The sequence below is a fragment of the Pseudochaenichthys georgianus genome, chromosome 5, assembly GCF_902827115.2.
Source record: "Pseudochaenichthys georgianus chromosome 5, fPseGeo1.2, whole genome shotgun sequence".
NCBI lineage: Eukaryota > Metazoa > Chordata > Actinopteri > Perciformes > Channichthyidae > Pseudochaenichthys > Pseudochaenichthys georgianus.
The window spans coordinates 276132-302875 of NC_047507.1; the positions used below are offsets into that span (position 1 = coordinate 276132).

General features: G+C 41.9%; 2 protein-coding genes across 2 annotated transcripts in view; both read left to right on the forward strand.

The window, feature by feature from the left end:
* Positions 1 to 7248, forward strand: part of LOC117447269 (DDB1- and CUL4-associated factor 1-like) — a gene marked incomplete at its 5' end in the record, with an annotated part of 25081 nt that extends 17833 nt beyond the window's left edge. Inside the window, 3 exons of the mRNA XM_034083959.1 lie at positions 2745 to 2897; positions 5313 to 5439; positions 6765 to 7248. Of these exons, the coding sequence (XP_033939850.1) occupies positions 2745 to 2897; positions 5313 to 5439; positions 6765 to 6826 (342 nt within the window). The remainder of the gene's footprint in view (positions 1 to 2744; positions 2898 to 5312; positions 5440 to 6764) is intronic.
* Positions 7249 to 13898: 6650 nt separating this feature from the next.
* On the forward strand, positions 13899 to 14746 carry LOC117447301 (zinc finger protein 239-like). Its single transcript, XM_071203244.1, is given in 4 exon segments — positions 13899 to 13920; positions 14078 to 14088; positions 14218 to 14388; positions 14390 to 14746. Coding segments are annotated over 4 exon segments (561 nt in total).
* The last annotated feature ends 11998 nt before the right edge of the window (positions 14747 to 26744 follow it).

Below are 26744 nucleotides of genomic sequence, written 5' to 3' on the forward strand. Positions count from 1 at the left end.
TCCGACGCTCTGTTTGATGCTCAGATCTCTGGAGTCATTGCAGGTTCTGACGAACAGAAATATGGTTTTCTGGCATCCCTTTAAAGGTCCCGTGTCATGGCCATTTCCACTGATCATAATTCCATTGTTGAGGTCTACTAGAATAGATGTATGACATGGGACCTTTAACATTTTACGGGGACATTCTGTATTTTGGGACGAGGGCGCAGCGTGCCTGTTACCGGTTCACACAAAACCCTGAAGTGAAAAATCTGTAGATTCTCTAAAAATGAAAGTGATTTAATTTACAAGGAAATAACTCAGAGGTTATTCAATCATTTATTATTCATGTTCTTTTTTACATATACAAATGTACAAAGAATAAAAGGACATGTGAAATAGTTGGAGTAATAAAGCTGGTTAGCCAGAAGCTTCACATACTCCGTCAGGTCTTACATAATAATAATAATAATAAATTGGATTTATATAGCGCTTTTATAGTACCCAAAGACGCTTTACAATATGAGGGGGGGGGGGGGGGGGGGGTAGATAGACTGGGGCAGGTAGACGACAGACTAAGAAAAAACGACAAAACACAGTGGCAGTCAGGAGGAGGTCGAAAATGAGTGGGGGGGTGTTTTACGGATAGAGAGAGGTGAAAAGATGGGTTTTGAGGCGGGACTGGAACAGAGTGAGGGACTCGGACTCACGGAGGTCTTGGGGGAGGGAGTTCCAGAGCTTTGGGGCGGCCACAGAGAAGGCTCTGTCTCCAAAGCTCCGGAGATTGGCAGTGGGGGTGGAAAGCAGGCCGGCCGAGGTGGATCTGAGGGTCCGGGGAGGATGGTAGGGGATGAGAAGGTCAGTGAGGTACGGGGGGGCCAGATGGTGGAGGGCTTTATAGGTAAGGACCAGGAGTTTGTAGTTGATGCGGTGAGTAACGGGAAGCCAGTGTAGTTCATTGAGGACCGGGGTGATATGGTGCCATGATTTAGTGTGGGTGAGAAGTCTGGCGGCTGCGTTCTGAACACGCTGGAGTCTACTGAGGGAGGTGGAGCTGATGCCGTATAGGAGGGAGTTACAGTAGTCGAGGCGGGAGGAGATGAAGGCGTGAATGAGTCGCTCAGCTGCGGGGCGGGTGAGATAGGGACGGATTTTGGCAATGTTGCGGAGATGGAAAAATGAGATTTTGACAACTTGGCGGATGTGGGAGTCAAGGGAGAGGGTGGGATCGAATATAACCCCGAGGTTGCGTGCCTGGGTTGAGGGGGAAACAGGGGTGCCGTCGATGGTCAGTGTGAGGTTGGGGGTTTTACTGAGGGTGGATTTGGAGCCGATGAGGAGGAGTTCAGTTTTATTGCTGTTGAGTTTAAGAAAGTTTTTTTGCATCCAGGATTTCAAGTCAGTCAGACAGGATTCAATGTGGGTGATGGGGGGGTTATGGAGGGATTTGGTGCTGAGGTAGATTTGAGTGTCATCGGCGTAGCAGTGGAAGTCCAGGTTGTAGTAGCGGAGAATCTGACCAAGGGGGAGGATGTAGATGATGAAGAGGAGGGGGCCGAGTACTGAGCCTTGGGGAACACCTTGGGTGACTGTAGCGGTGGCAGAGGAGTGATTGTTGAGGGAGATGAAGTGGGATCTGTCGGAGAGATATGACTGGAGCCACCTGAGTGCAGTACCTTCGATACCGATGTCTTGGAGTCGGGTGAGCAGGATGTTGTGGCTCACGGTATCAAAGGCTGCACTCAGGTCGAGGAGGATGAGGATGTTGAGGGAACCGGTGTCAGCAGAGGTGAGGAGGTCATTGAGGACCCTGACGAGTGCTGTTTCTGTGCTGTGGTGGGGACGAAAACCAGACTGAAGGGGTTCGAAGAGGTGATTTGATTGAAGATGGCGGTGAAGTTGTTTGGAGATGATGCGTTCTATTGTTTTGGAGAGAAAGGGGAGGTTGGAGATGGGGCGGTAATTACTGAGGGAGGAGGGATCCAGACCGGGTTTCTTGAGGATGGGAGTGACAGCAGCAGTTTTAAAGGCAGAGGGAACGGTTCCTTGGGACAGGGAGGAGTTGAAGAGGTTGACAAGGTAGGGGCAGAGGACGGGGAGGCAGGACTTCAGTAGAGGGGTGGGAAGAGGGTCAAGGGAGCAGGTAGTGGGTTTGGAGGAGCTGATCAGTTTGAGAATTTCAGAGGGGGAGACCAGAGTGAACTGGGAGAAGGAGGGAGAGATTGGAGAAGCAGATAGGGAGTGATTAATGGCAGTGATTTTGTCCGAGAAAAACTGGAGGAATGAACTGCATAAGGTGGAAGTGGAGGAAGTGAGGGTGTCGGCACGGGGTTTGAGGAGCTTGTTGACGGTGGAGAAGAGGGTCCTGGGGTTGCGGGAGGGGTCGGTGAAGATGTTGGAGAGGTAAGCTGATTTTGCGGCAGTGAGGGCGTCTCTGTAGGTGGTGAGATGAAGTTTGTAGGATTGGTGGTGAACTGTGAGGGATGATTTTTTTGTTAAGCGTTCAAGCTGACGGCCGGTTTGTTTCATTCTACGGAGTGCAGGGGTGAACCAGGGAGACGAGGTTGTAAAGGTGACAGTTTTCCTTTTGAGGGGGGCCAGGCTGTTGAGGGAGGTGAGAAGGGTGGAGTTGAGGTGATTGAGTAGGTCATCAGGTGTATGAGAACTGGTTACGGTCACACCGGTCCTTTTAATCTAAATATGAAAATGCATACGGCCTATCTTTGTAGTGTTTTTATTTGAATGCGTGTAATGTGTCGTGGCAGGACGATGATCAGGACGATGACGACTCCTCGGACTCGGACGACGATGATGATGACGATGATGACGACATGGACACCGACCCTCTCATTGAGGAACTCGCCGGAGGAGACAACCCGGAGGACGACGAGGGAGGAAACTCCCCCACAGAGCAGGAGGTGAGGAGTATATGGATAACACTGCAGAGAGGGCAGAGGACACACATCCTGTCCTCAAGTAGCAGTACTTGAGTACAGACTAAACTTCTTTACTCAAGTCAAAGTAAAGAGGCTTTGAAGTGTCCTTCAGTAAAAAGTACCCATAGCTAGCAGCTGTTTTAAAGAGTACCTGACCTCCCTTTATATTAATAGAACAACAATGTCATTGTTAGCTAATGAATGTTTCCATGGTGACCAACGGCAACATGACAACGTTTCCATTGGTCCCTCTTCTTTAGAGAAGACCAGGAAGTGATGGATACACGGATCGTGTTCCAACCAATAGGCACGCAGTGACTCTAAAGAATAATGACCACGCACCAACACACATTCAGACTAAAGGAACCAGCTGTTTGGGAAATGAGAGAAGTAGAAAGTACAGGTATTTGAGTTCAACATGAGAGAAGTAGAAAGTACAGGTATTTGAGTTCAACATGAGAGAAGTAGAAAGTACAGGTATTTGAGTTCAACATGTAAGAAGTAGAAAGTACAGGTATTTGAGTTCAACATGTAAGAAGTAGAAAGTACAGGTATTTGGGTTCAACATGTAAGAAGTAGAAAGTACAGGTATTTGTGTTCAACATGTAGAAAGTAGAAAGTACAGGTATTTGAGTTCAACATGAGAGAAGTAGAAAGTACAGGTATTTGAGTTCAACATGTAGGAAGTAGAAAGTACAGGTATTTGAGTTCAACATGTAAGAAGTAGAAAGTACAGGTATTTGAGTTCAACATGAGAGAAGTAGAAAGTACAGGTATTTGAGTTCAACATGTAAGAAGTAGAAAGTACAGGTATTTGAGTTCAACATGTAGGAAGTAGAAAGTACAGGTATTTGAGTTCAACATGAGAGAAGTAGAAAGTACAGGTATTTGAGTTCAACATGTAAGAAGTAGAAAGTACAGGTATTTGTGTTCAACATGTAGAAAGTACAGGTATTTGAGTTCAACATGTAAGAAGTAGAAAGTACAGGTATTTGGGTTCAACATGTAAGAAGTAGAAAGTACAGGTATTTGTGTTCAACATGTAAGAAGTAGAAAGTCCAGGTATTTGGGTTCAACATGTAAGAAGTAGAAAGTACAGGTATTTGGGTTCAACATGTAAGAAGTAGAAAGTACAGGTATTTGTGTTCAACATGTAAGAAGTAGAAAGTACAGGTATTTGTGTTCAACATGTAAGAAGTAGAAAGTACAGGTATTTGTGTTCAACATGTAAGAAGTAGAAAGTACAGGTATTTGGGTTCAACATGTAAGAAGTAGAAAGTACAGGTATTTGGGTTCAACATGTAAGAAGTAGAAAGTACAGGTATTTGTGTTCAACATGTAAGAAGTAGAAAGTACATGTATTTGTGTTCAACATGTAAGAAGTAGAAAGTACAGGTATTTGTGTTCAAAATGTAAGAAGTAGAAAGTACAGGTATTTGTGTTCAACATGTAAGAAGTAGAAAGTACAGGTATTTGTGTTCAACATGTAAGAAGTAGAAAGTACAGGTATTTGAGTTCAACATGTGAGAAGTAGAAAGTACAGGTATTTGAGTTCAACATGAGAGAAGTAGAAAGTACAGGTATTTGTGTTCAACATGTAAGAAGTAGAAAGTACAGGTATTTGGGTTCAACATGTAAGAAGTAGAAAGTACAGGTATTTGAGTTCAACATGAGAGAAGTAGAAAGTACAGGTATTTGGGTTCAACATGTAAGAAGTAGAAAGTACAGGTATTTGAGTTCAACATGTAAGAAGTAGAAAGTACAGGTATTTGGGTTCAACATGTAAGAAGTAGAAAGTACAGGTATTTGAGTTCAACATGTAAGAAGTAGAAAGTACAGGTATTTGGGTTCAACATGTAAGAAGTAGAAAGTACAGGTATTTGAGTTCAACATGAGAGAAGTAGAAAGTACAGGTATTTGGGTTCAACATGTAAGAAGTAGAAAGTACAGGTATTTGAGTTCAACATGTAAGAAGTAGAAAGTACAGGTATTTGTGTTCAACATGTAAGAAGTAGAACGTACAGGTATTTGAGTTCAACATGTAAGAAGTAGAAAGTACAGGTATTTGGGTTCAACATGTAAGAAGTAGAAAGTACAGGTATTTGTGTTCAACATGTAAGAAGTAGAAAGTACAGGTATTTGAGTTCAACATGTAAGAAGTAGAAAGTACAGGTATTTGTGTTCAACATGTAAGAAGTAGAACGTACAGGTATTTGTGTTCAACATGTAAGAAGTAGAAAGTACAAGTATTTGAGTTAGAAACGTAAGAAGTCAAAGTTAAAAGTCGTCAGAAAAATAAGTATGGGAATAAAGTACTGATACCAGAAAAATGTAACATATAAGGTTAGATTTAGTTATGAAGGATCCTCACTGATGATTTGTTATTGCTCTCCTCAGATTAGAGATATTCTTCTTAACGACAGTGATGATGATGATGATGACAATGAAAATGCTTCAGTAGACTCGGACGATTCGTTCAGAACTACTGATGGATCCGGATCATCATTTGAGAACCCCTTTGATTGTGAGTAACAGTAGTATCATTAGTGTCTACTTTAAAGAGTGCTCTCCTGCTGATGTTCAGGTGTATATCTGTATGTAGTGTCTCTACTTTAAAGAGTCCTCTCCTGCTGATGTTCAGGTGTATATCAGTATGTAGTGTCTCTTCTTTAAAGAGTCCTCTCCTGCTGATGTTCAGGTGTATATCAGTATGTAGTGTCTCTACTTTAAAGAGTCCTCTCCTGCTGATGTTCAGGTGTATATCAGTATGTAGTGTCTCTACTTTAAAGAGTCCTCTCCTGCTGATGTTCAGGTGTATATCAGTATGTAGTGTCTCTTCTTTAAAGAGTCCTCTCCTGCTGATGTTCAGGTGTATATCAGTATGTAGTGTCTCTACTTTAAAGAGTCCTCTCCTGCTGATGTTCAGGTGTATATCAGTATGTAGTGTCTCTACTTTAAAGAGTCCTCTCCTGCTGATGTTCAGGTGTATATCAGTATGTAGTCTCTCTACTTTAAAGAGTCCTCTCCTGCTGATGTTCAGGTGTATATCAGTATGTAGTGTCTCTACTTTAAAGAGTCCTCCCCTGCTGATGTTCAGGTGTATATCAGTATGTAGCGTCTGTACTTTAAAGAGTCCTCTCCTGCTGATGTTCAGGTGTATATCAGTATGTAGTGTCTCTACTTTAAAGAGTCCTCTCCTGCTGATGTTCAGGTGTATATCAGTATGTAGTGTCTCTACTTTAAAGAGTCCTCTCCTGCTGATGTTCAGGTGTATATCAGTATGTAGTGTCTCTACTTTAAAGAGTCCTCTCCTGCTGATGTTCAGGTGTATATCAGGATGTAGTGTCTCTACTTTAAAGAGTCCTCTCCTGCTGATGTTCAGGTGTATATCAGTATGTAGCATCTCTACTTTAAAGAGTCCTCTCCTGCTGATGTTCAGGTGTATATCAGCATGTAGTGTCTCTACTTTAAAGAGTCCTCTCCTGCTGATGTTCAGGTGTATATCAGTATGTAGTGTCTCTACTTTAAAGAGTCCTCTCCTGCTGATGTTCAGGTGTATATCAGTATGTAGTGTCTCTACTTTAAAGAGTCCTCTCCTGCTGATGTTCAGGTGTATATCAGTATGTAGCGTCTCTACTTTAAAGAGTCCTCTCCTGCTGATGTTCAGGTGTATATCAGTATGTAGCGTCTCTACTTTAAAGAGTCCTCTCCTGCTGATGTTCAGGTGTATATCAGTATGTAGCGTCTCTACTTTAAAGAGTCCTCTCCTGCTGATGTTCAGGTGTACAGAATAAGGACTCTTTAATGCTCTTTTCCTTTTAATAAAATACAATTGTGTTGTGTTGGCAGTGAGCCCTTCGGATGATGACAGTCGGGCCCTGCAGGCGCTCAGCGACCGATGGTTCTCCTGACGGGACGACATTACACAATATACCCCCCCCCCCCCTCTCTTTTTAAAGCATCATTTCTCTCTCTTAAGGTTGAGTCGACTGAACTCTGATCAAATTTCCTGGCGGACAACGATGATGTCTGTGAGATCTTCGCTATTTTATTTTTAGAGGAAGCACGGTGATGATGAATAAATATTTCCCAGAGTTCTTGGGGCTCGACATGCTTTCTGCTTCCTTTCAGTCGGGGAAATTATTTGTGTCCGGATTATCGCCCCTCAACCCCGTGGACGGAGTTTTTAATATTCTTCTGCTGGAAATGAGACGTTTTTTCACGTCGTGAGGTCAGAGCAGAATTTCCTTTCCTTGCAAACAACCAGGACATGTCAAAGAAGAGCTCGTCGTCAGTCAGTGTTCATCTAAAATAAAAAAACTAATTAAATTCACTTTTGCCCGCTCTTTATCCCTTTACTACTCTTTCTTCAACCGCAATAAAAACTGCACGCTGTGTTATCCTTTAAACACGCACAGAACATATTAAGATCCTATAATAACAGTTAAAGATATTATGAATTAAAAGGGTTTCTTTTCACAGTTTGATCTCACAGGTTTACTGGAAACAAAGACTTTCTTATTTGCAAATATAAGAAACGCCTCCACATTTCCATGAACGAAATAAAAACTTGTGTGCTCCTTTCGGTTAAATTCAAAATGCCAGATCTACTACACTATTCTTTTAACGATAAATATAATTATAATGCATGTTAATATGGATACCCTGGGTGTGTCCTATATTACAATTTACATTATATTTTAATGTAATTTATTTGTAGCTTATAGGGTTTCATTCAAGTTGGGAAACTTAAAGAGTTTTTTTAAGTATCAATATTTGCTGTTAGCCCCCTGGATCCTCCTTAAAATAGAAAATGGCCTTAATGTCCAACTTTTCTGCAGACAGAAAAACTGCAGGGTGAGTTAGTTTTTCAAAAACGTTGCAAACAAATTACGTTTTTAAGAAAAAGGTAAAAAAACAATGTTCTTTATGAGCCGTGTTGTTTAGTTGGAGGGTTTTAGCAGCAGATAATAACAAGAACATCTCAGTGTGTGGTGTCTCTACTTTAAAGAGTCCTCTCCTGCTGATGTCCAGGTGTATATCAGTATGTAGTGTCTCTACTTTAAAGAGTCCTTCCTGCTGATGTTCAGGTGTATATCAGTGTGTAGTGTCTCTACTTTAAAGAGTCCTCTCCTGCTGATGTTCAGGTGTATATCAGTATGTAGTGTCTCTACTTTAAAGAGTCCTCTCCTGCTGGTGTTCAGGTGTATATCAGTATGTAGTGTCTCTACTTTAAAGAGTCCTCTCCTGCTGATGTTCAGGTGTATATCAGTACGTAGTGTCTCTACTTTAAAGAGTCCTCTCCTGCTGGTGTTCAGGTGTATATCAGTATGTAGTGTCTCTACTTTAAAGAGTCCTCTCCTGCTGATGTTCAGGTGTATATCAGTATGTGGTGTCTCTACTTTAAAGAGTCCTCTCCTGCTGATGTTCAGGTGTATATCAGTATGTAGTGTCTCTACTTTAAAGAGTCCTCTCCTGCTGATGTTCAGGTGTATATCAGTATGTAGTGTCTCTACTTTAAAGAGTCCTCTCCTGCTGATGTTCAGGTGTATATCAGTATGTATTGTCTCTACTTTAAAGAGTCCTCTCCTGCTGATGTTCAGGTGTATATCAGTATGTAGTGTCTCTACTTTAAAGAGTCCTCTCCTGCTGATGTTCAGGTGTATATCAGTATGTAGTGTCTCTACTTTAAAGAGTCCTCTCCTGCTGATGTTCAGGTGTATATCAGTGTGTAGTGTCTCTACTTTAAAGAGTCCTCTCCTGCTGATGTTCAGGTGTATATCAGTATGTAGTGTCTCTACTTTAAAGAGTCCTCTCCTGCTGATGTTCAGGTGTATATCAGTATGTAGTGTATCTACTTTAAAGAGTCCTCTCCTGCTGATGTTCAGGTGTATATCAGTATGTAGTGTCTCTACTTTAAAGAGTCCTCTCCTGCTGATGTTCAGGTGTATATCAGTGTGTAGTGTCTCTACTTTAAAGAGTCCTCTCCTGCTGATGTTCAGGTGTATATCAGTATGTAGTGTCTCTACTTTAAAGAGTCCTCTCCTGCTGATGTTCAGGTGTATATCAGTATGTAGTGTCTCTACTTTAAAGAGTCCTCTCCTGCTGATGTTCAGGTGTATATCAGTATGTAGTGTCTCTACTTTAAAGAGTCCTCTCCTGCTGATGATACGTGACACTACCAGACACATATCTTTAGTGTGTGTCATCACAAAACAGCAATTCATTAAAAGGGAATTACTATTAATTACAATATAATCTGTAAATTACAGTTGTTTTGTACAAAAACGAGAGTCCATCTTCACGACTTGCGACACAATCTGCACCAGAGGAGCCGGGATTTCTTCCACATCTGTTTTTGTTTACTGGTTTGTTTATCTGTGACTAATACTTATGCTGAACAGAAAACATGGATTACAACTGAATTCAATGTGTGAGAAATACAACTTTGTTTCTAACATGATCTCAGAGTTTGGCTATACTGAATGTACTACGTTTCTATTCAGAGGATTTTATGGCGCGTTTCCACTGCAGCGGGTAGCTCGCTTTAAGCGTGCCGAGCCGTGCGGGGCCCGTTTTTTGGTTGCGTTTCCACTTGGCCTAGTTTTGGCCCGGGGCGACTTTTCCACCTTTTTTCTGGCCCGACTAATGGCGCGTTTCCACTGCAGGCCTCGCTCGGCCTCCCTCGGTTTGGTTAGGCCTTATTAGGTCCGGCTCACTTTAATGCTGCGCTTCCATTACAGTTTAGGAACTGGAGTAGTTACTATAGTAACGCAGTGTAGGCGGAGCCGTGACGTCATCTTCAATGAGCGCCCCAAAAAACAACACAGCCGTTAGCTGTTAGCACTCAGAGCTCACAGCTCCTCATATCTGTTCAGAAACTAGACAAAAGTTAAACCAGTCCAAACCGACGATTTAGTCGGGCCAGAAAAAAGGTGAAAAAGTAGCTCTGGGACAAAACTAGGCCAAGTGGAAACGCAACCAAAAACGGGCCCCGCGCGGCTCGGCACGCTTAGAGCGAGCTACCCGCTGCAGTGGAAACGCGCCATAAATCGTGGTTCTAGGGCCAGGAACAACCGGGCTGAGTCGGGCTGAGTATGCTAAACTAGAGTGAATCGCTGGCAAGGGGGCTACAACTACAACCAGATGAACATGTTTGACCGTGATTTAATTGTAATACACGTTTCAAAATGATGCCGAAGTAACAACATACTGATACCGGTTAGTAAAAACCATGAATTAATGCTTTGACGAGTCTGCAGACAGACGGCAGGCGAACAACCCTTAAAATGCGTGTTTTCCTAAATGTAGCTTGGCTAAGCTAACGTTATATATGCTCCGACCGTCCACGCTCACAACAACGGCCTACAGACATAAATAAAGCAGCGACTGTATTCTCCATGACACAGGCAGTCTGTGGTTTGTACTTGTTTAACTTTTGTCTAGTTTCTGAACAGATATGAGGAGCTGTGTAAACTCCGAGTGCTAACAGCTAACGGCTGTGTTGTTTTTCTGGGGCTCTCATTGAAGATGACGTCACGGCTCCGCCTACACTGCGTTACTATAGTAACTGAAGCGCGTACGCAGCATTAAAGTGAGCCGGGCCTAATAAGGCCTAACCAAACCGAGCGAGGCCTGCAGTGGAAACGCGCCATTAGAGTCTATCATATGTATCATATACAACCTTAATTCATGTTTAAGAAGTTATATAAGTATTTCAAACAGCTTTTTGTAGCCATCGAATCTACAGTTTTGTAAAAGATCGTGATGTTTATGAAATTGTTGTGAATGGTTTGAGATTCTGTTCAGTTTGTCACTTCTACTTTCATAATAAAAACTCCTTTCTTGTGACTCTTTTCTTCAGACTTTCAGGATTTCAAATGCTTCTTAGCTGCACAGCGTCTATCTGCAAATGAAACGCAATTATTAAATAACCTCAGGGTCTCTGGTTTGATTCCCAGCTTATTTTCATTGTTATTTCACTGAACTGTCAAATTGTCGATGTGGCAAGGTCCAGGGAGGAACCCCTTGGAAGTTCTTTAAAAAAATAAAAGCTCTTGCAAACTCCATCTCATTTGTTATGGAAAGAGTGAGGATGATTGCTAACACATCACACTGCACACAGTCGGTTTGATCCGCACCAAAGAAAACATTTTCAGTCTGTTTGATAAAACCTTTGAGGGTCTTGCATTATAGTCCAGCAGATATGTGAAATATCTGAAAGAATTGTGCTTTTGATGATAAAAATATGAAATGTGGCACACTGTTAGAGCAGGCCCCAAGTGGTTCCCAACCTGGGGGGGGCGCCAGGCCTCAGATGATTTGAGGCCAAATATAATATTTAGACTTTTTTTTTTGTTTACATATAATTGCAAGGCAATACATGATTGTCACTAAAAGCCTTGTCTCTACAAAATAATTGATTAATTAATCTTAATAAATATTCAAGTTAGTATTAAAGGCATAAAAAGACAAATGTATAATTCTTTCTTTAATAGAAATGTTTCTTCTGCCCTTAAAGTGTCCAAACCAGGCTTTTCTGGATGAATTTTTAAAACATAGTCGTTGTCCATGCCGGTTTCAGTTGGATTATTCGTCGTGACAGTTGCTCCGATCAGATCGGTCTCCTCCATTTTGTAGATTATTTACGACTTTTGAATCCACATAAACACATCGGCAAAATCCGGTTTACTTTGAGCATGTGTTTTAAACAGTTTAATCCCTTTGTGAATTGTTTCCACTTCCGCCGTTCTTTACATTTCTTCATACAGCGGGAATCCAAATGAATTAATCCTGAGTCCAATAACCATCAAAGTCGCTCCAATAGTGCTCCTTAATTCCGCTTTGATCCTCCTTTAACAAAATACTTAGCATTTTTGAGACTTTTAAACTTTAATTACCGCTGTTGCAGTTCAGGATGTACTCAAAACAGAATGTTGCATATTCCTGTGGGCCTCTGTCTACAGTTGGTTTTCCAAATGCTTGTGACGCAGCCTTCATGATATGAGCAGAGCACAGATGCAGCACAGTGAAGTTAGGAATCAGTTCAGTTTGTCCAGACACGATCTCAAATGCTCTGTCAAGGTACACTGACATATTTTCCCTGTTAAAAGACAGAAGCACACTGTTTATCAGAGCCCAACTCTAATCTGTCTCAACCTGTGCTATCTTTCTTTTTGTTATGTAAGACAACTTTCTTTTAAATTCCATGAGCCAATGGGAAATAGATGGAATGGAATGGCTGTTGGTGATCTGTTCTGTGACAGGCAAGGGAGGCTTATCCTTACCCATTCCGGGCGAAACCAAAGCATAATACAAGACCCGCTTATTTTGATCAGGAATGTTCTGTATCACGTTGCCTGTGGCATCGAGGTAGAGAGTCGTAGGTGTTGGCTTTTTCAAGTGCTCAGTCAATATCTTTATTCCAGCATCCAGGTGTATAAATGTACAGCAAACGGATCAATTTGTAGGTGCTGAAGATAGCCTTTTGATGATGCATGGCTGCTGCTCTCTTTGATTATTTTTTGATTCAACATGAGTTCAAGCATCATGTCATCGTGGAGCCTTGCACTTTTCTTCACTTCAGAGGATATTTTCTTTAACACGTCTTTGGTGAGGCTTCTGCTTATGTTACCAGCCATTATTTCCTCTACTGGTGTCTGTCTTAACATAGTGTAATAATAATTGCTGACACCACTGTTTAAGGCTTTGGAAATTGTTCCTCTTCTTGTGTATTTTCCTAAACCAACATTGATTTTGAGCGAATCGGTCACATGACCTGGAAGGTATTGAAGAAATAGGCTCATTTTTCCATCAAAAATATTAATATAAAATATTTAAAGTATTAAAATACAATAAAAAGAGGTGCGTCCTATGCAGCCAGTGTAGTTCTTTGACCCAACATTGATTTTGAGTGAATCGGTCACATGACCTGGAAGGTATTGAAGAAATAAGCTAATTTTTCTGTCAAAAATAATAATAAAACGTATTTAAAGTATTAAAATGCAATAAAAAGAGGTTTGTTCAACAAATGCATGCTCTAGCGTGGATTTGCTTCACATTCACTCGATCGGGAAGCTGTCGATTTATTAAAAAGAAAAATGTTCTTGTGTAATTGAAAAGTCATTTGTTGATGGTCCCTAAGTGAAAGCCTCGTTTCGCGGATAAGATCTCCCCGTCGTAATACAGCCAGCAGCAGGGGAAACTGACGCTGCTGGCGGGTCCGCGAATGTCCGTCGAATATCCGACCTAAAACTAACTTCACCGCGGTCAGATCTCAGCTGATCTGGGAGGGAGTTCCAGAGGCGCTGGGTGAATGAGCAGAATACTTTCCCATTGTTCTGAGACGTGTGTGGAGGATGTAAAGAAGAGATGCGTGGCTGGAAAGGAGAGAGCGGGTAGATGTCTGGGTGCGGAAGAGGTCACAGAGGTATTTTGGGCTTTGTCCATTCAGGGCTTTGTAAGTGAGGAGCAGAACCTTAAACTGGATCCTGTAGTGGACTGGGAGCCAGTGTAGTTGTACAAGTATGGGGGTTATGTGTGCAGACACATACTGTTCGACAGTGGCAGTTCTAGACCAATTTCACTGGGGGGGCCACTGGGGGGCCAGTTATTTTCTGAGGGGGGCACAATAAATGCAGGACGAAAAAGAGAACTAGACAGTATGAAGTAATTGCGCATAAGAAAACAATGCAATCCAGTTATTGGTATTTGTTTCAGTACTTATTTATTTCAGATATATCTTATAGTTATTACTGTTAGCTTCAGCTTAAGTTATAGTGCAATTTTTGCACTAACACCATATTTATATAAAAATAAAGGCAATGAACAGTTACATCTCTACTTTACATCTACAATTACACGGATTCAATAGTTTAAATCACCTTCAATTATCGTGGTAGTCTCTCCAAACGTAGGTTTCAATCAGTCTTTCTTGGATGCAACAGCCTCTGATGATCCGAGATGAGAAGTGTTTGTTTTCGCATGCTTCAGCCGGACAGTGAAAGTGAGTGCACCGCTCTAATGGGTCCTGAGTGCACCGCTCGAATGGGTCCGACTAGAATGACGAATAACGTTAGTTCCGCTTATTCCGTCATTCAATAAATCTTGTAATAAATCATACATTTTAATTTTTTTTCACTTTTTTCACTTTTCATTTTTAGGGGGGTCAGAGGTCAGTGTTAGGGGGGCACTGGCCCCCCCTGGCCGCCCCTAGGGTTTATTTGACAGACTATTATTTTAGTTGTTAGATATATTACGGCCTCTCACTGACTCTTTATCCGTCTCTTTTTTTTTTTAACAGAGAAGAAGAAAAGAACCCAAACTTTTCAGCTGTGACCAATGTGGGAAAGATTTCACTAGATCAAGTAAACTTCAGATCCATTATCGTATTCACACTGGAGAGAAACAATACAGCTGTGACCAGTGTGGGAAAACCTTTTCTCATGGTACTAGCCTTAAATGCCACCAGCGCAATCCACACGGGAGAGAAACCATACAACTGTGAAGAGTGTGGGAACACTTTCACGACATCAAGTTACCTTACAATTCATCGTCATATTCACACTGGAGAGAAACCATACTGGTGTGAACTGTGTGGGAACACTTTCACTTCATCAGGTAACCTTACAATCCATCGTCGTATTCACACTGGAGAGAAACCATACTGGTGTGAAGAGTGTGGGAAAACCTTTTCTCGAAGTGATAAACTTAAAATCCACGAACGCACTCACACTGGAGAGAATACATTTAGCTGTGACCAGTGCGACAAAGCTTTCACAAGATCTTATTATCTTAAAGTCCACCAGCGCACTCACTTTGCCTCCATCTGATCCTTTTCTGAGTGAAGGTAGCATTCCTCCTGCTTTATCCACATGTAAAGCTGACAAACAGTGACTTTACGTTCTAATAAACATGTTTTTTATGACTACATTCAGACCTCCCAAAATCCTGCTGTCCTCACACACAATTAGCTCGATATGAGAGTGCTCTTGTTAATACAAATGTTTTTTTATTTACATAGAGCAGCTTTATACTGTTGCTGCGCTGCTGAACGTAACAATGATCTGTCTACCAGCAGCCTGTAGATGAGACGTTTAGGAAACATCTGTAAATAGAAGCATCTCTGGATCTTTTACATACTTCCTAATCAATTATCCGTTATGTGTGCAGTTGTAATTTTAGTGAGCATCTAGTTCAGAATGTTTGTTGCCCAACACCTGTTTACTTCTGTGTGTAACGTTCACTGAATCATTTTTATTCAACGTTTATGTTCAATTGAAAGGTTTGAGTTGCTATTTTGGTACTTTTTTTGTATTTACTTCAAGTGATGTTCAAAACACTACAAAACGTTAGGTATGAGAAGTGATTGATAAAGTACATTTGTGACGTTCTAGTTTTGTTTGAACAAACATTGTTTTAGTGAAACTCTGATATAATATTATCTCATGTTCATTATTTGACTTCATTGTGACGGCCGTTAGTTTTCTGTGTTCTCAGTAAATGTGATTCTGGCTGCTGTAATAATCTGAGCTGTAAACTTAAAACTTTTCTTCTAGTTTCTCATTAAACTTGTCTACACAAAGAGACTCTTTGACTCATCATTATAAACTGTTTAATGTTTTATAATGACTTGTAATCCCTTTGCATTAGGTTTTTATGAATGGTCTTTATTTAAACTGCTGCTAGAAAGAGTAAAAGAGGACATTGGTGTTCAATCGGAATCTCATTTCGTTTCATCTTCATGTTAATTTTCAGTAAGCATTTTTTATTTGACATTCATATTCTCTGTTTCTTTTGCTCATTACTGAATGTTTTTAATACTGTTGGGGTTTTTCATTCCTGCATGTAGCCCTAAAAATGGTTTGGCAAATTTCAAGCTAAAGTACCTGCAAGATTAGTCTGGTGGGGGGGTGGTGTCAGGAGAAGATACCTCACCAACAGACACCAGTTCATCCACATAAATAACTGCACTTCTTCCACTGCCCCTCTGTCCCAAGGCGTCCCCCAGGGTTCGGTGCTTGGTCCTCTCCTTTTCATCCTCTATATCCTCCCCCTTGGAAAAATCATCCACCACCAAAACACGTGGGTTTGCTATCCTGGCTCCAAAATGGTGGAATGAGCTCCCCATTGACATCAGGACGGCAGAAAGCTTACACACCTTCCAGCGCAGATTGAAAACTCATCTCTTTCGACTCCACTTCGAGCGATAGCACTATTAACAGAGCACTTATATACTAACAAAGGACTGGCTTATCTAAAGCCAGTTGAGTAGCACTTGAAATGTTTTAGCTCTATGAAGCCTGATGTACTTTATGATTCTGTTTTCGTCAAGTTTGTATTTTGTTGGTCGAACGCAATTATTGTAAGTCGCTTTGGATAACAGCATCAGCTAAATGTAATGTAATGTAATTTCCCGTGTTCAGTGAATGCAACAGAGGCAAGGCCAACCAGTGAGTTGAATGGAAATAAACATCTGTCTTATTGGCTGACAGGTACCTATCCTGTGAGCTGTGACAATGTTTAAAATAAACTGTCAGTCTCAGACTCAGAGTTTTTGAAGATGACAATTCTCAAGTGGTGGTTCACACAACAACCCCAGAGCCACCACTTGAGCCAGGTAAACAAGGTATGCACATGTCAGTAACTTCCAAGTTATGCAAACATGTAAGCAAAGCATACGTTGACGTTACTTTGAATCGCGGGGGTAAGCTAAACCGTTAGCAAGTAGCTATAGCTAGCCAGATATATTAAATAAATACATTGTCATACAATCTAAATGTAATTTTTTTTAGCGTTACCTGGTAGGGGTGTAACGGTATCCGTATTTGTCCCGTACCGTCACGGTTCGGACATCACGGTTCGGCACATGCAGTCACACGACGAGTGGGAAAAAAGTCTGTCATTCAGGGCAGTATCCACTGCACTATATATAATCCAGGGGGCGGTATTGCGCCTAAAAGCTGTTTGCCAGCCGCCCTTAAACAACAAATGAAGAACAAGAAGAAAACACAACAAAACGAACAAAATACAAGAAGAAGAAAAGTTAGTATGGCGATTTCAGATAACACTCAGGAGCTAGAACCACCTGCTTCTTTTAAATCAGCTGTGTGGGAACATTTCGGGTTCCCTGTGGACTACAATAACGATGAAGTGTGCGAGTGGTGGATCGGACGAGGACGGTGTGTCGGCGTTGTTCGACAGCGGTGCGGTATGCTAATAGAACACACGCCAAACATGCTAAATCATATCAGAAGGCATCACCCAGATTTGCCAATCACCGGAGCCCGGCAAAAGACAACAGCAGTTCAGCAGCTGATCCCCGCTGTTTTTAAGAAGCCAATAGACATGAGAGCCGACTCCAAGAGACCAAAATAAATAACGGAAGCTTTTGGCATATGTTTTTCAACGGCTATGCGCTCTTGAAACACTTTCTTATTATTTATAATGTAATATTTTCAAGACATTCTTTTTAGTTTTACAGCTTGATGAAACCTTTTTGTTTGACATCACCCATTATAGATAATATGGCCATCTGAGTGTGTGGTGCTGTTTGTGGTTTGTTTTTAACTGTTTAATACAGTTAATTATTCAAAATGTCAGAGTTCCTTATTTTTAAACTGAAACTAGCACTACTGTTCAAACATAAATAACAACAAACCTGGAATTATGTATTTGGGACTTTTTTTTGCTTTTTCTTGTTGTACCGAACCGTACCGAACCGTGACCCCCAAACAGAGGTATGAACCAAACCGTGACTTCTGTGAACCGTTACACCCCTATTACCTGGTGATTTCAAAGAAAGCTCTCTGGGAAATGTTGACTTACTGTTCGACATGAAGCTAGAAGCTACCTTACAGTACACAGTTGATCCGGAGTCCTGTCAGTTAAAGTGTTTCATAGTTAGCTTAGCTAAGCATCAACCTAGCACTGAAATATATGGATGTTATGTGACAGTATGTCTGAAAAAAAGTCAGCTGAAATTGTGGCATAGTTGCCACTGCTTTACATATCGACAGCATTTTTGAACGTATTTGCAGCAGTAAATGTGGCTGTTTGGCCACTGACGTTGCCATAACAACACCTGAATTTAAATTTGCAACCTTTTTTTGTGACAGATTTTTGCATGAAATTATAATTCTTCTGAATGATATTCCTATTGACAGCTAGTTTTTATGTGAACATTATGAGATGGACAGCCAGAGAGAATACATGAAAAACAGTTATGAAATACTATATGACAAAACAAGAATACAGTTTGAAAGGGGAGTGATTTGTCAAATATCCATAAAGAAAAATCTGTTTACAGTTCTGTTTCATCTGGGTGTTGAGAGATGTATCCATAGATCTCTTAATTTTGCTCTCAAAGTGCACCAGATTAATGCTTTTAACTTCAATATTTAAAAAAAAAATCTTCCCGGGGGAGCATGCCCCCGGACTCCCCTATCGGAGGTGAGGACCCCCCTAGAGGATGTTAGGTCCACGGTGTTTACATGCTTATGTATACAATATGTGTGCTTATACTAACATCATAAGACAAAAGTTGGTTCCGTGTTGTGTGAAGTGAGAATGCGCGAGAGCGAGGGGGGCCCCCAAGCAAAAGCTCGCTTAGGGCCCCCAAAAGTCTAGGGCCGGCCCTGACTGCAAACATGTAAACAACACCAATGAAATGAGGGATTCATTTTGAAGATGTACTCTGAAAATTATCGTATCGCTTTATAAATCCCATGTATTATTATTAGGCTATTTGTAGTGTTGGGTGGTATAAATTATACATTCAGTAATCACACTGTTACTAACTATTGCAGGACAAAATTACTAGATTCTCCCTTTGACAGACTAGATACTAAATTATTCAGAACGTTACAGTAACTTTGGATAATAACACGGCGGGTTTAATAAACGGAGCCTCTCTTTTCCTCTCTCGCTCTCCTGACAGCCCGTCTGTGTCTCATGCAGCTCGCTCATCCAGTGAATGAGTGACCCTACACGACAGTAAATAATAAACATATTTATGACTAGTTTAGCTAGTTCCAGGGGTAGATAAGATTGGTCTAACTTTTAACAATTTTAAATATTTCTAGTCGCCGTAGGTTTATATTTGCTTAACATTTGCGCGACTTGTCCACATGCAACTGTCACAGGGGGTGTGCTGCAGAGACAGATACATCAACAGCTATAACTTTCGAGGGGTTATTTTTAAATGTGTCAGAAGAAAGGACAGCAATGTGACGGCAAGGGACACTGCTGCAAACACAACGCTGGAGAGGTTCTCCAAGCACCCTCAAAGGCAACATGCTAACACGAAGCTAGCTAAAGACCCCCGAGCCCACAGAGATGATGTTGAGTGAGTCTCGACTCCGAACACGCAGAAACAACTAGAATTGTCCTCATTATTAACTTGTGTCATGTCTTCCTTATTGCAATAGTATTTGTCATGTGACATGTAGGCCTAAGTTCTACGTTTTGGCTATAGGCTGTAGCTGAGTAACGCAAACGTTATGTAGAGAGTAACGAAGCAAAGTAATATATTACTTTTATTTAACAAAATGAGTAATGTAATATTACTTTTTTTGAGTAACGACCCCATCACTGTTAGTAACTTAGGCTTTTTCAAATGTATCCACTTTCCTCATCCAATAGCCAATTCAAATAAATAATATTAAAGCATAATAATTATCTGCTCATCTTTATATGATACACTAAGACAGTGACCATCAACTGGTGGCCCGCGGGCCACATCCGGCCCGCCAGACATTCTCATCCGGCCCGCACGACGGGGGTGACTTGGTGCAGTGGTTAGTGCTTTTTATTTTACAACGTCTCGTGAGTAATGTGCAGTACCGGAGTCCAATAGAGAGTCTTTACTCAAATACAAGATCTGAGTACTTCTACTTTTACTCAAGTACAAGATCTGACTTCTTTTACTCAAGTTCAAGATATGAGTACTTCTACCACCTCTAAATTGTGCCACATCGCGTTTACAAATGATGTCCACACGGTGGCACAATTCACACACAAACGTATCCATATGTGGTGCTTTTCTCTTTGCATAAAACACACACACACACACACACGCACGAACGCACACACGCACGAACGCACACACACACACACACACACACACACACACACACACACACACACACACACACACACACACACACACACACACACACACACACACACACACACACACACACACACACGACATAAATCATGTCACTGTGGTGGAGTGATGATGGCTTCATGAGTGGGTTGGGTATCGTTTGATTTTCCAATATTCTGATTCCGATTCCGATTCTACTTTTCGATTCCGGTTCTTAACGGTTCTCAATTCCGATTCTTTGAGGGGCAGGGTAAACAAATTATAAATTGCTTCTTCCACCAAAAAAAGTACATTTATTTGAGAAACTTTTACACAGGTTAGTTTACAGTAATATTCACATGAATCAGTCTGTTTATATTCACTGCTATGTAACTGCAACCTGAGAACCACTGAAGCTACAGCAGTGCAACAGTCCAACTTTTAAAGAACAGTTCTTGTTGAGAAAGACCAGCATATCTGCCTCTCAGGCATACCGGGAAGAAAGGTTTGAACATTTTAAAGCAAAATGCTTCAATCTGGTGCACTTTAAGCAGAATGACTAGAGACTAGATCTAGGGGGTACAACTCTAAACACCCATATGAAAAAGATTGGTTTACATTTTAATAATCAAATAAGTATGTGAGCATAACCAGTAACCTACCATAGCCAATAACAAATACATGTAACGTATTTTATTTTTGTTGTTCATTCATATCTTACTATTTTATTTATGCATTATTACATGACTTTAGAGTATGAGTCATGAGTGTAAGCTTTTTTTTGTCATTTTGGACGATTACAGGATAGTCCCAGGCTCTGAAATATTTAAACCCATGAAGAGCAGTACCTATTTAGGTGTGTGTGTGTGTGTGTGTGTGTGTGTGTGTGTGTGTGTGCGTGCGTGCGTGCGTGCGTGTGTGTAGTCTAGAATATCTGCCCAGAGTCTGTCCCGTGTACAACAACATACTGTACATAAATGACACACACACACACACACACACACACACACACACACACACACACACACACACACACACACACACACACACACACACACACACACACACACACACACACACACACACACACACTCTGCAGGCTGATCCTCTTACAGTGATTCTCTGCTGCTGCGCACAGCTCTCCGGTCGCTCGGTTCATTCAGACACGGAGCTCCACGGGACTCTTGATTCATCCTCCTCCTCCTCTTCTTCCTCTTCCTCTTCCTCACTCCAACATCTCTCCGCAGTAGTAGACACGGATGCGTTCCCGTGACTCAGAGGAAGATGCTGCGCTGACAGAGAGGGGATTCCTGCAGGAATAGGAAGGTTTCCCACCATGGATCTGTACTGACATCCTCACCGTGCAGCGTGTCCTCAGACCGGGTTTCGTGTCCCGCACCACGGGATGTGTGCTTCATCCATCCCGTAGAAACATCGGGCTGTGACGCATGTGTAGCATCTGATCTGCAGAAACATGGACACACACTTCGCGTCGCCGGGATATTAATTTAATTTAAAACAGCTGCGACACATGTGTGGTTATTGCTCTCACCTGCTGAGCACCTGAAGTGAACTTTTCCTGCTGGATCTCCATGCAGTGCTACATTGCTACTTTCTGCGGGATTTAGCGCTCTGTGCAGCGGGACATCATGTGGACACCGACGGAGGACGAGAAGATAGGAGTCGGTGAGTGACCTGCATGGTGTGTGTGTGTGTGTGTGTTGATGCTTTATATCGCTGCGTGTGTGTGTTATTGTGGATGTTTAGTCATTGGGATTCCTCCCTGCCTCTGAGCAGGAAACTTTGAGAAAAGCTATTATTCTTCCAATAATTCTGCTTTACTGAACTCTGTGAGGAGCAGAATGCACGTTACGGTCCTCTATGCTGCTTTCCCTCCAGTTCCCTAAACTCTATAGTCTGGGACATGCATGTGTGTCGAGGCGCGTTGGGTGGATCTTTCATGACCTGATTCTGCTATGTTGTCTGTTTCTGAAATGGTCTGTAGTTCTTAGTATAATTGTTTTAACATCAAACATCAGACGGGTAAATGGGTGAGGGGAGATGCTCACTGGCTGCGCAGTCGCATTACATGTTGTTTATTGTAAAGATGAATGGTCATGGGATTCAGTGCTCTGCTCTAACTGTGCAGTAAAGTGCCATCAAAGCAGTATTCTTCATTACATCTGCTTTAATTAACTGCTTTATCCTCTTTCTCTACTCCTATTTCCACAATATTCCCATGAACTCTTCTAGTTGGAGACATGTGTGTCGAGGCACTTTGGAGGGGATCTGTTATGACCTGTCTGTTTCTTACATGGTCTGCAGTGCTTGGTGTAGTATTGTTGACACCAAACATCAGCTCTAGTGAATAGAAGGTGCCGGGTGAGTGGCTGTGCTGCAGGGGCATTGCATGTTGTGTGGTCATTGGGATGCAGTCCTCTGCTGAACTCTGAGGAGTGTATTCCACTTCCTGGTCTTATCTCTGTTCCTATTCCAACTGTATTCCACACATTCTTCCACTTTGAGATATAAGAGAGGGATGTGTGAGACCTGATGGTATGTTATGCTATTGTTTTTCCAAAATGGTCTGCAGTACTTATGGTGTAGCTATAGTACATAGCTATCAATGTAAAGACTGTGATAAGGGTGTGTGTGTGTGTGTGTGTGTGTGTGTGTGTGTGTGTGGACAGTGCAGGTGCCTCCACTTTATGACAGCAGTGTGTTATTGCAGTATAATGAGGGAGTGTTTCCAGAGGATGCCATTAGTCGATGTTCTGCTGCTCAATGATTCTCTCTTCCTGAGCCCCCCCCCCCCCCCCCATCCCTCCTGTATCTATTACCGCACACAGTTCAGACACACACTTACAACCCTTTCTGCTGACTGCTTCCTGGCATCTGGTGTGTTCCTATCCCCTGTGAGATCTGTGTCGGGATCTTGTTCCTGCTGGCTTCAGAGAAAGTGAAAGCATCCTTTCTTGTGACACCGATTCAGAAACTTCTGCTGGTACGGATTCCAGCAGTGCTCTCATTCTCCCAATATTACAATCTGTCCACCACAGATCCCAATAGCATGTGGGGTAACAGGAAGTTGGGGATTGCTATGAACTATTGGATGTGTCTTAGAGGGACAATACTGAATTTGATGATGAGGAAAATGCATTTATTATATCTTCACTGATCATTTGGCCAATACCCAGTTTGAGTTTGTGGAGACACAGAGTTTAATGCAAGACAGTGCAACAACTCCACCACACGTTGTCCTTAAAGAACCTATACTATATATAGTTTCTGTTAAACTGACAAGATGTGGGAACAGAAGTGTTGAAGTAGTACATGATGCTGATTCTTCTCTCCAAAGAGATGCACAATCAAGCATGAGAGTACACACTAAGAACAGCCACATCGCGTCATTAAGCCAAAGCACTGTTTTAGTGTTTAAGGTGAAAGGCTGGTTGCAAGGATACAGAACTGCACCCTGCAAGGTTACACGTGTAGGAAGTGAATACCTCTCTGACGTGGTTGGAACATCTTATTTGAGTTGGATCAGGTTTATGATTAGGAGCAACTCTTCTGTGATAAGGAGACTCTCCACCAAAAGTCTCGACTCTCCTTTATTGGTCGATAAAAGACAATAATAATAACACATTTTACTTAGAGGCACCTTTCGAAGCACCCGAGGACACTTTACAATTCAGGAAATATTCTTAAAGATGGGACAGAAGGATAGAAACAGGGAACATGTTGGGGAACGTTAGGTGGGGTAGGTACGTTTGAGAAACCGGCTCGAGATACACTTGTTGTTATATTCCATGGAATGCTCTCAACGTCCCGATAGCAATGAATATCTGAAGTGCTTTGACAAAACATCCATACATTTTTAATCTGTGGAAGCCGTGGCGCTGTAAAAAGCACGACCAATCATCTGAGCCGGCCCTGCTAATGTAACTGGATGGCCTACCTGCCTGTCAGCCTTCCATCTGGGCACACACTGATCTCGTGCCCTCATTGGTCATGTGTGTGTTCCTGTGTGTTGGAGGAGGGGCTCTGTGAGGAAGGGGCAGATTTTCTCCGGTTGTGCATTTTAAAATTCTAGCGCACTCGAGCCGGTTTCTCCAAAATTACCTACCCCACCTTTAAGGGTGAAAAACTCTGTCTCTACAGCGTCTTCTACCCAGGTTGCCGATATCTGTGTCTCTTAAAAGGCTGGCCGTGGGAAATGTAGTCTTTTAAAGTCTCTTGACTACAGAACTCACGACAGGGGTGACAATATTTGGCCTTATTCTAAAAGAACTAAGTAGTAACCAGAAATGACATTGATAAATTGGCACACATCCTTTCTTTGCTGCTGTCGCTTTTATGTACATTATTTAATTTAATATTCTGTTCTTGTGCATATCCCATATTCTATTGACGTGTATGTCGACTTTTATTTGTATTTTTGTATTTTATTATATATGTTGCATTGTTGGAGGAGCTCAGGTCAGAAGAATGTCATGGCCATTTGAAAATATGAGGATACAACCTTTGAATCTTGAATCTTTTTAATCTGAATCTTTGTGTTTAGCTACCACCACCCTAGTATTAGAGTAGCAGCCAGTACTTCCATGAATACATTGGAAAGAATATAAATTGCAATATTTTTTATTGGCCTTTTGCTGCTGTTGCTTTTATAATGCTCCTTTTCTGTGTTAATGAATGACTTCTCCTGTGAACCACGAGGCCTCTGGACCACGTTGTTATGTGAAGTACGGTTGGAAAAACAATCGTAAGTTGCACTCTTCAATTAAATTAGCATAAGGACCCCCCCACCGATAGTCAGCGCTATCGATTGACAGCCTTTCTGAGCGACCGATAAGAAAAAGTGTCTGCAGTGGGCGGAGCTGACAGCAAGTCAATGTGAGGAATCATGACTCCGGCACTCTGTTAATTGGATAGAGTCATTAGCTGAATTTAAATGAGACGCTGTGTGTTTTTATTCTGCTGATCTATACCTTCAGTCGGACTCCTGTGCTGCATGCTGGGGCTTCTTGATTTCCTCTGCTGAGTCAGATCAAAATCAGAAATACCTCACAGTTTGTAAGGATTCACAGTGCATGCTGGGAGAGGTGAGACAAGGACAACTCTACTCTGTGGGGGAAGACTTTGTGGACTATATATCACACGTCTTCACATAAAACTATAGGAATGAGTCCTAAACCTGGTTTGTTCTACAACATAAAATATGAGTAAATACCCCAATGGTGGATTTAAAAACGTCCGTTGCTAACAAGTGTTTAAATGAGACGACTAAACGTCATCACGTCCAACATTAGCCACCTTTAGCTTAGCGGTGGTGACGTGAAGTCATGTCACCGTGCTGTAGTTCCTTTATAGCCCAACATTAGCCTCCTTTAGCTTAGCGGTGGTGACGTGAAGTCATGTGACCGTGCTGTAGTTCCTTTATAGCCCAACATTAGCCTCCTTTAGCTTAGCGGTGGTGATGTGAAGTCATGTGACCGTGCTGTAGTTCCTTTATAGCCCAACATTAGCCTCCTTTAGCTTAGCGGTGGTGACGTGAAGTCATGTGACCGTGCTGTAGTTCCTTTATAGCCCAACATTAGCCTCCTTTAGCTTAGCGGTAGTGACGTGAAGTCATGTGACCGTGCTGTAGTTCCTTTATAGCCTAGCGTTAGCTTTTTACTCCAGAAATCAGAAAGTGGTGTTAATATGTGGAGATTATCCTGCTGAACTAAACATGTAAACATAAACGTTTGTTTGCCACAGAGATTATTTTCTGCAATAATCCAAAATCACATGGAAAACTCCAATTGGCTTTTTGTCGACGACACCTATTAAACACCCTGTGAAAGAAAGACCACATATTATTCTTTTAGCATCTAGCAACCATTGAATCTCATCCAGCTGCAATCAGAGACGTCTGCATGTTCACAGTAAAGAATGGATATCGTTGTGGAAGCAGTAGGTTAAATCTAAAGGGGGAGTTTAAAGTGAAAATGTGTGTAAACAGCTTTGAGACCTGATGATATTCCCAACCACCGCATTCCCTCTCTACCTCTCAGTGACACTGGTTTATCCTCGGCATATTCAAGTCAAGTAATCACTCCTTACATAAAAGATAAATGACAACAGGAAATCCTTAATCTATTAATAAAAAAGGGATGCGGAGATTCTTTCGGAGAGTCACGTCTTCCCATCGCTTTTTTTGTAATGTGTTTCGTGTATTTTGTTAATCCGGACATGTGTGTGTGTTTTCTGCTGGACGAGGCTTTGCATACCAAGGCAGAGCGAGCGGTAACTCAGAGACTGGGGACGGTTCAGAAAACAGCCTTTCATATGGATGAATGCAGCTTTGTGGCACCCAGAGAGGTCCCTGAATGCATCTTCACCTCCCCCAGGGCTGCACAGCACAGCACTCAGTTCTCACACTCACACACACACACACACACACACACACACACACACACACACACACACACACACACACACACACACACACACACACACACACACACACACACACACACACACACACACACACACACACACACACACACACACACACACACACACACACACACACACACACACACACACACACACACACACACTGACTGGCCTTCACCTTTTTCTTTTCCATGGTTGTTGTTTTTATTCCTCGCCTGTTTTCACATATTTTCTTTCCTCCTGACCTATTTACCCTGCAGCGGCTTTTCATTTTGCTGCTGTGTTTCTGCTCGAGTGTG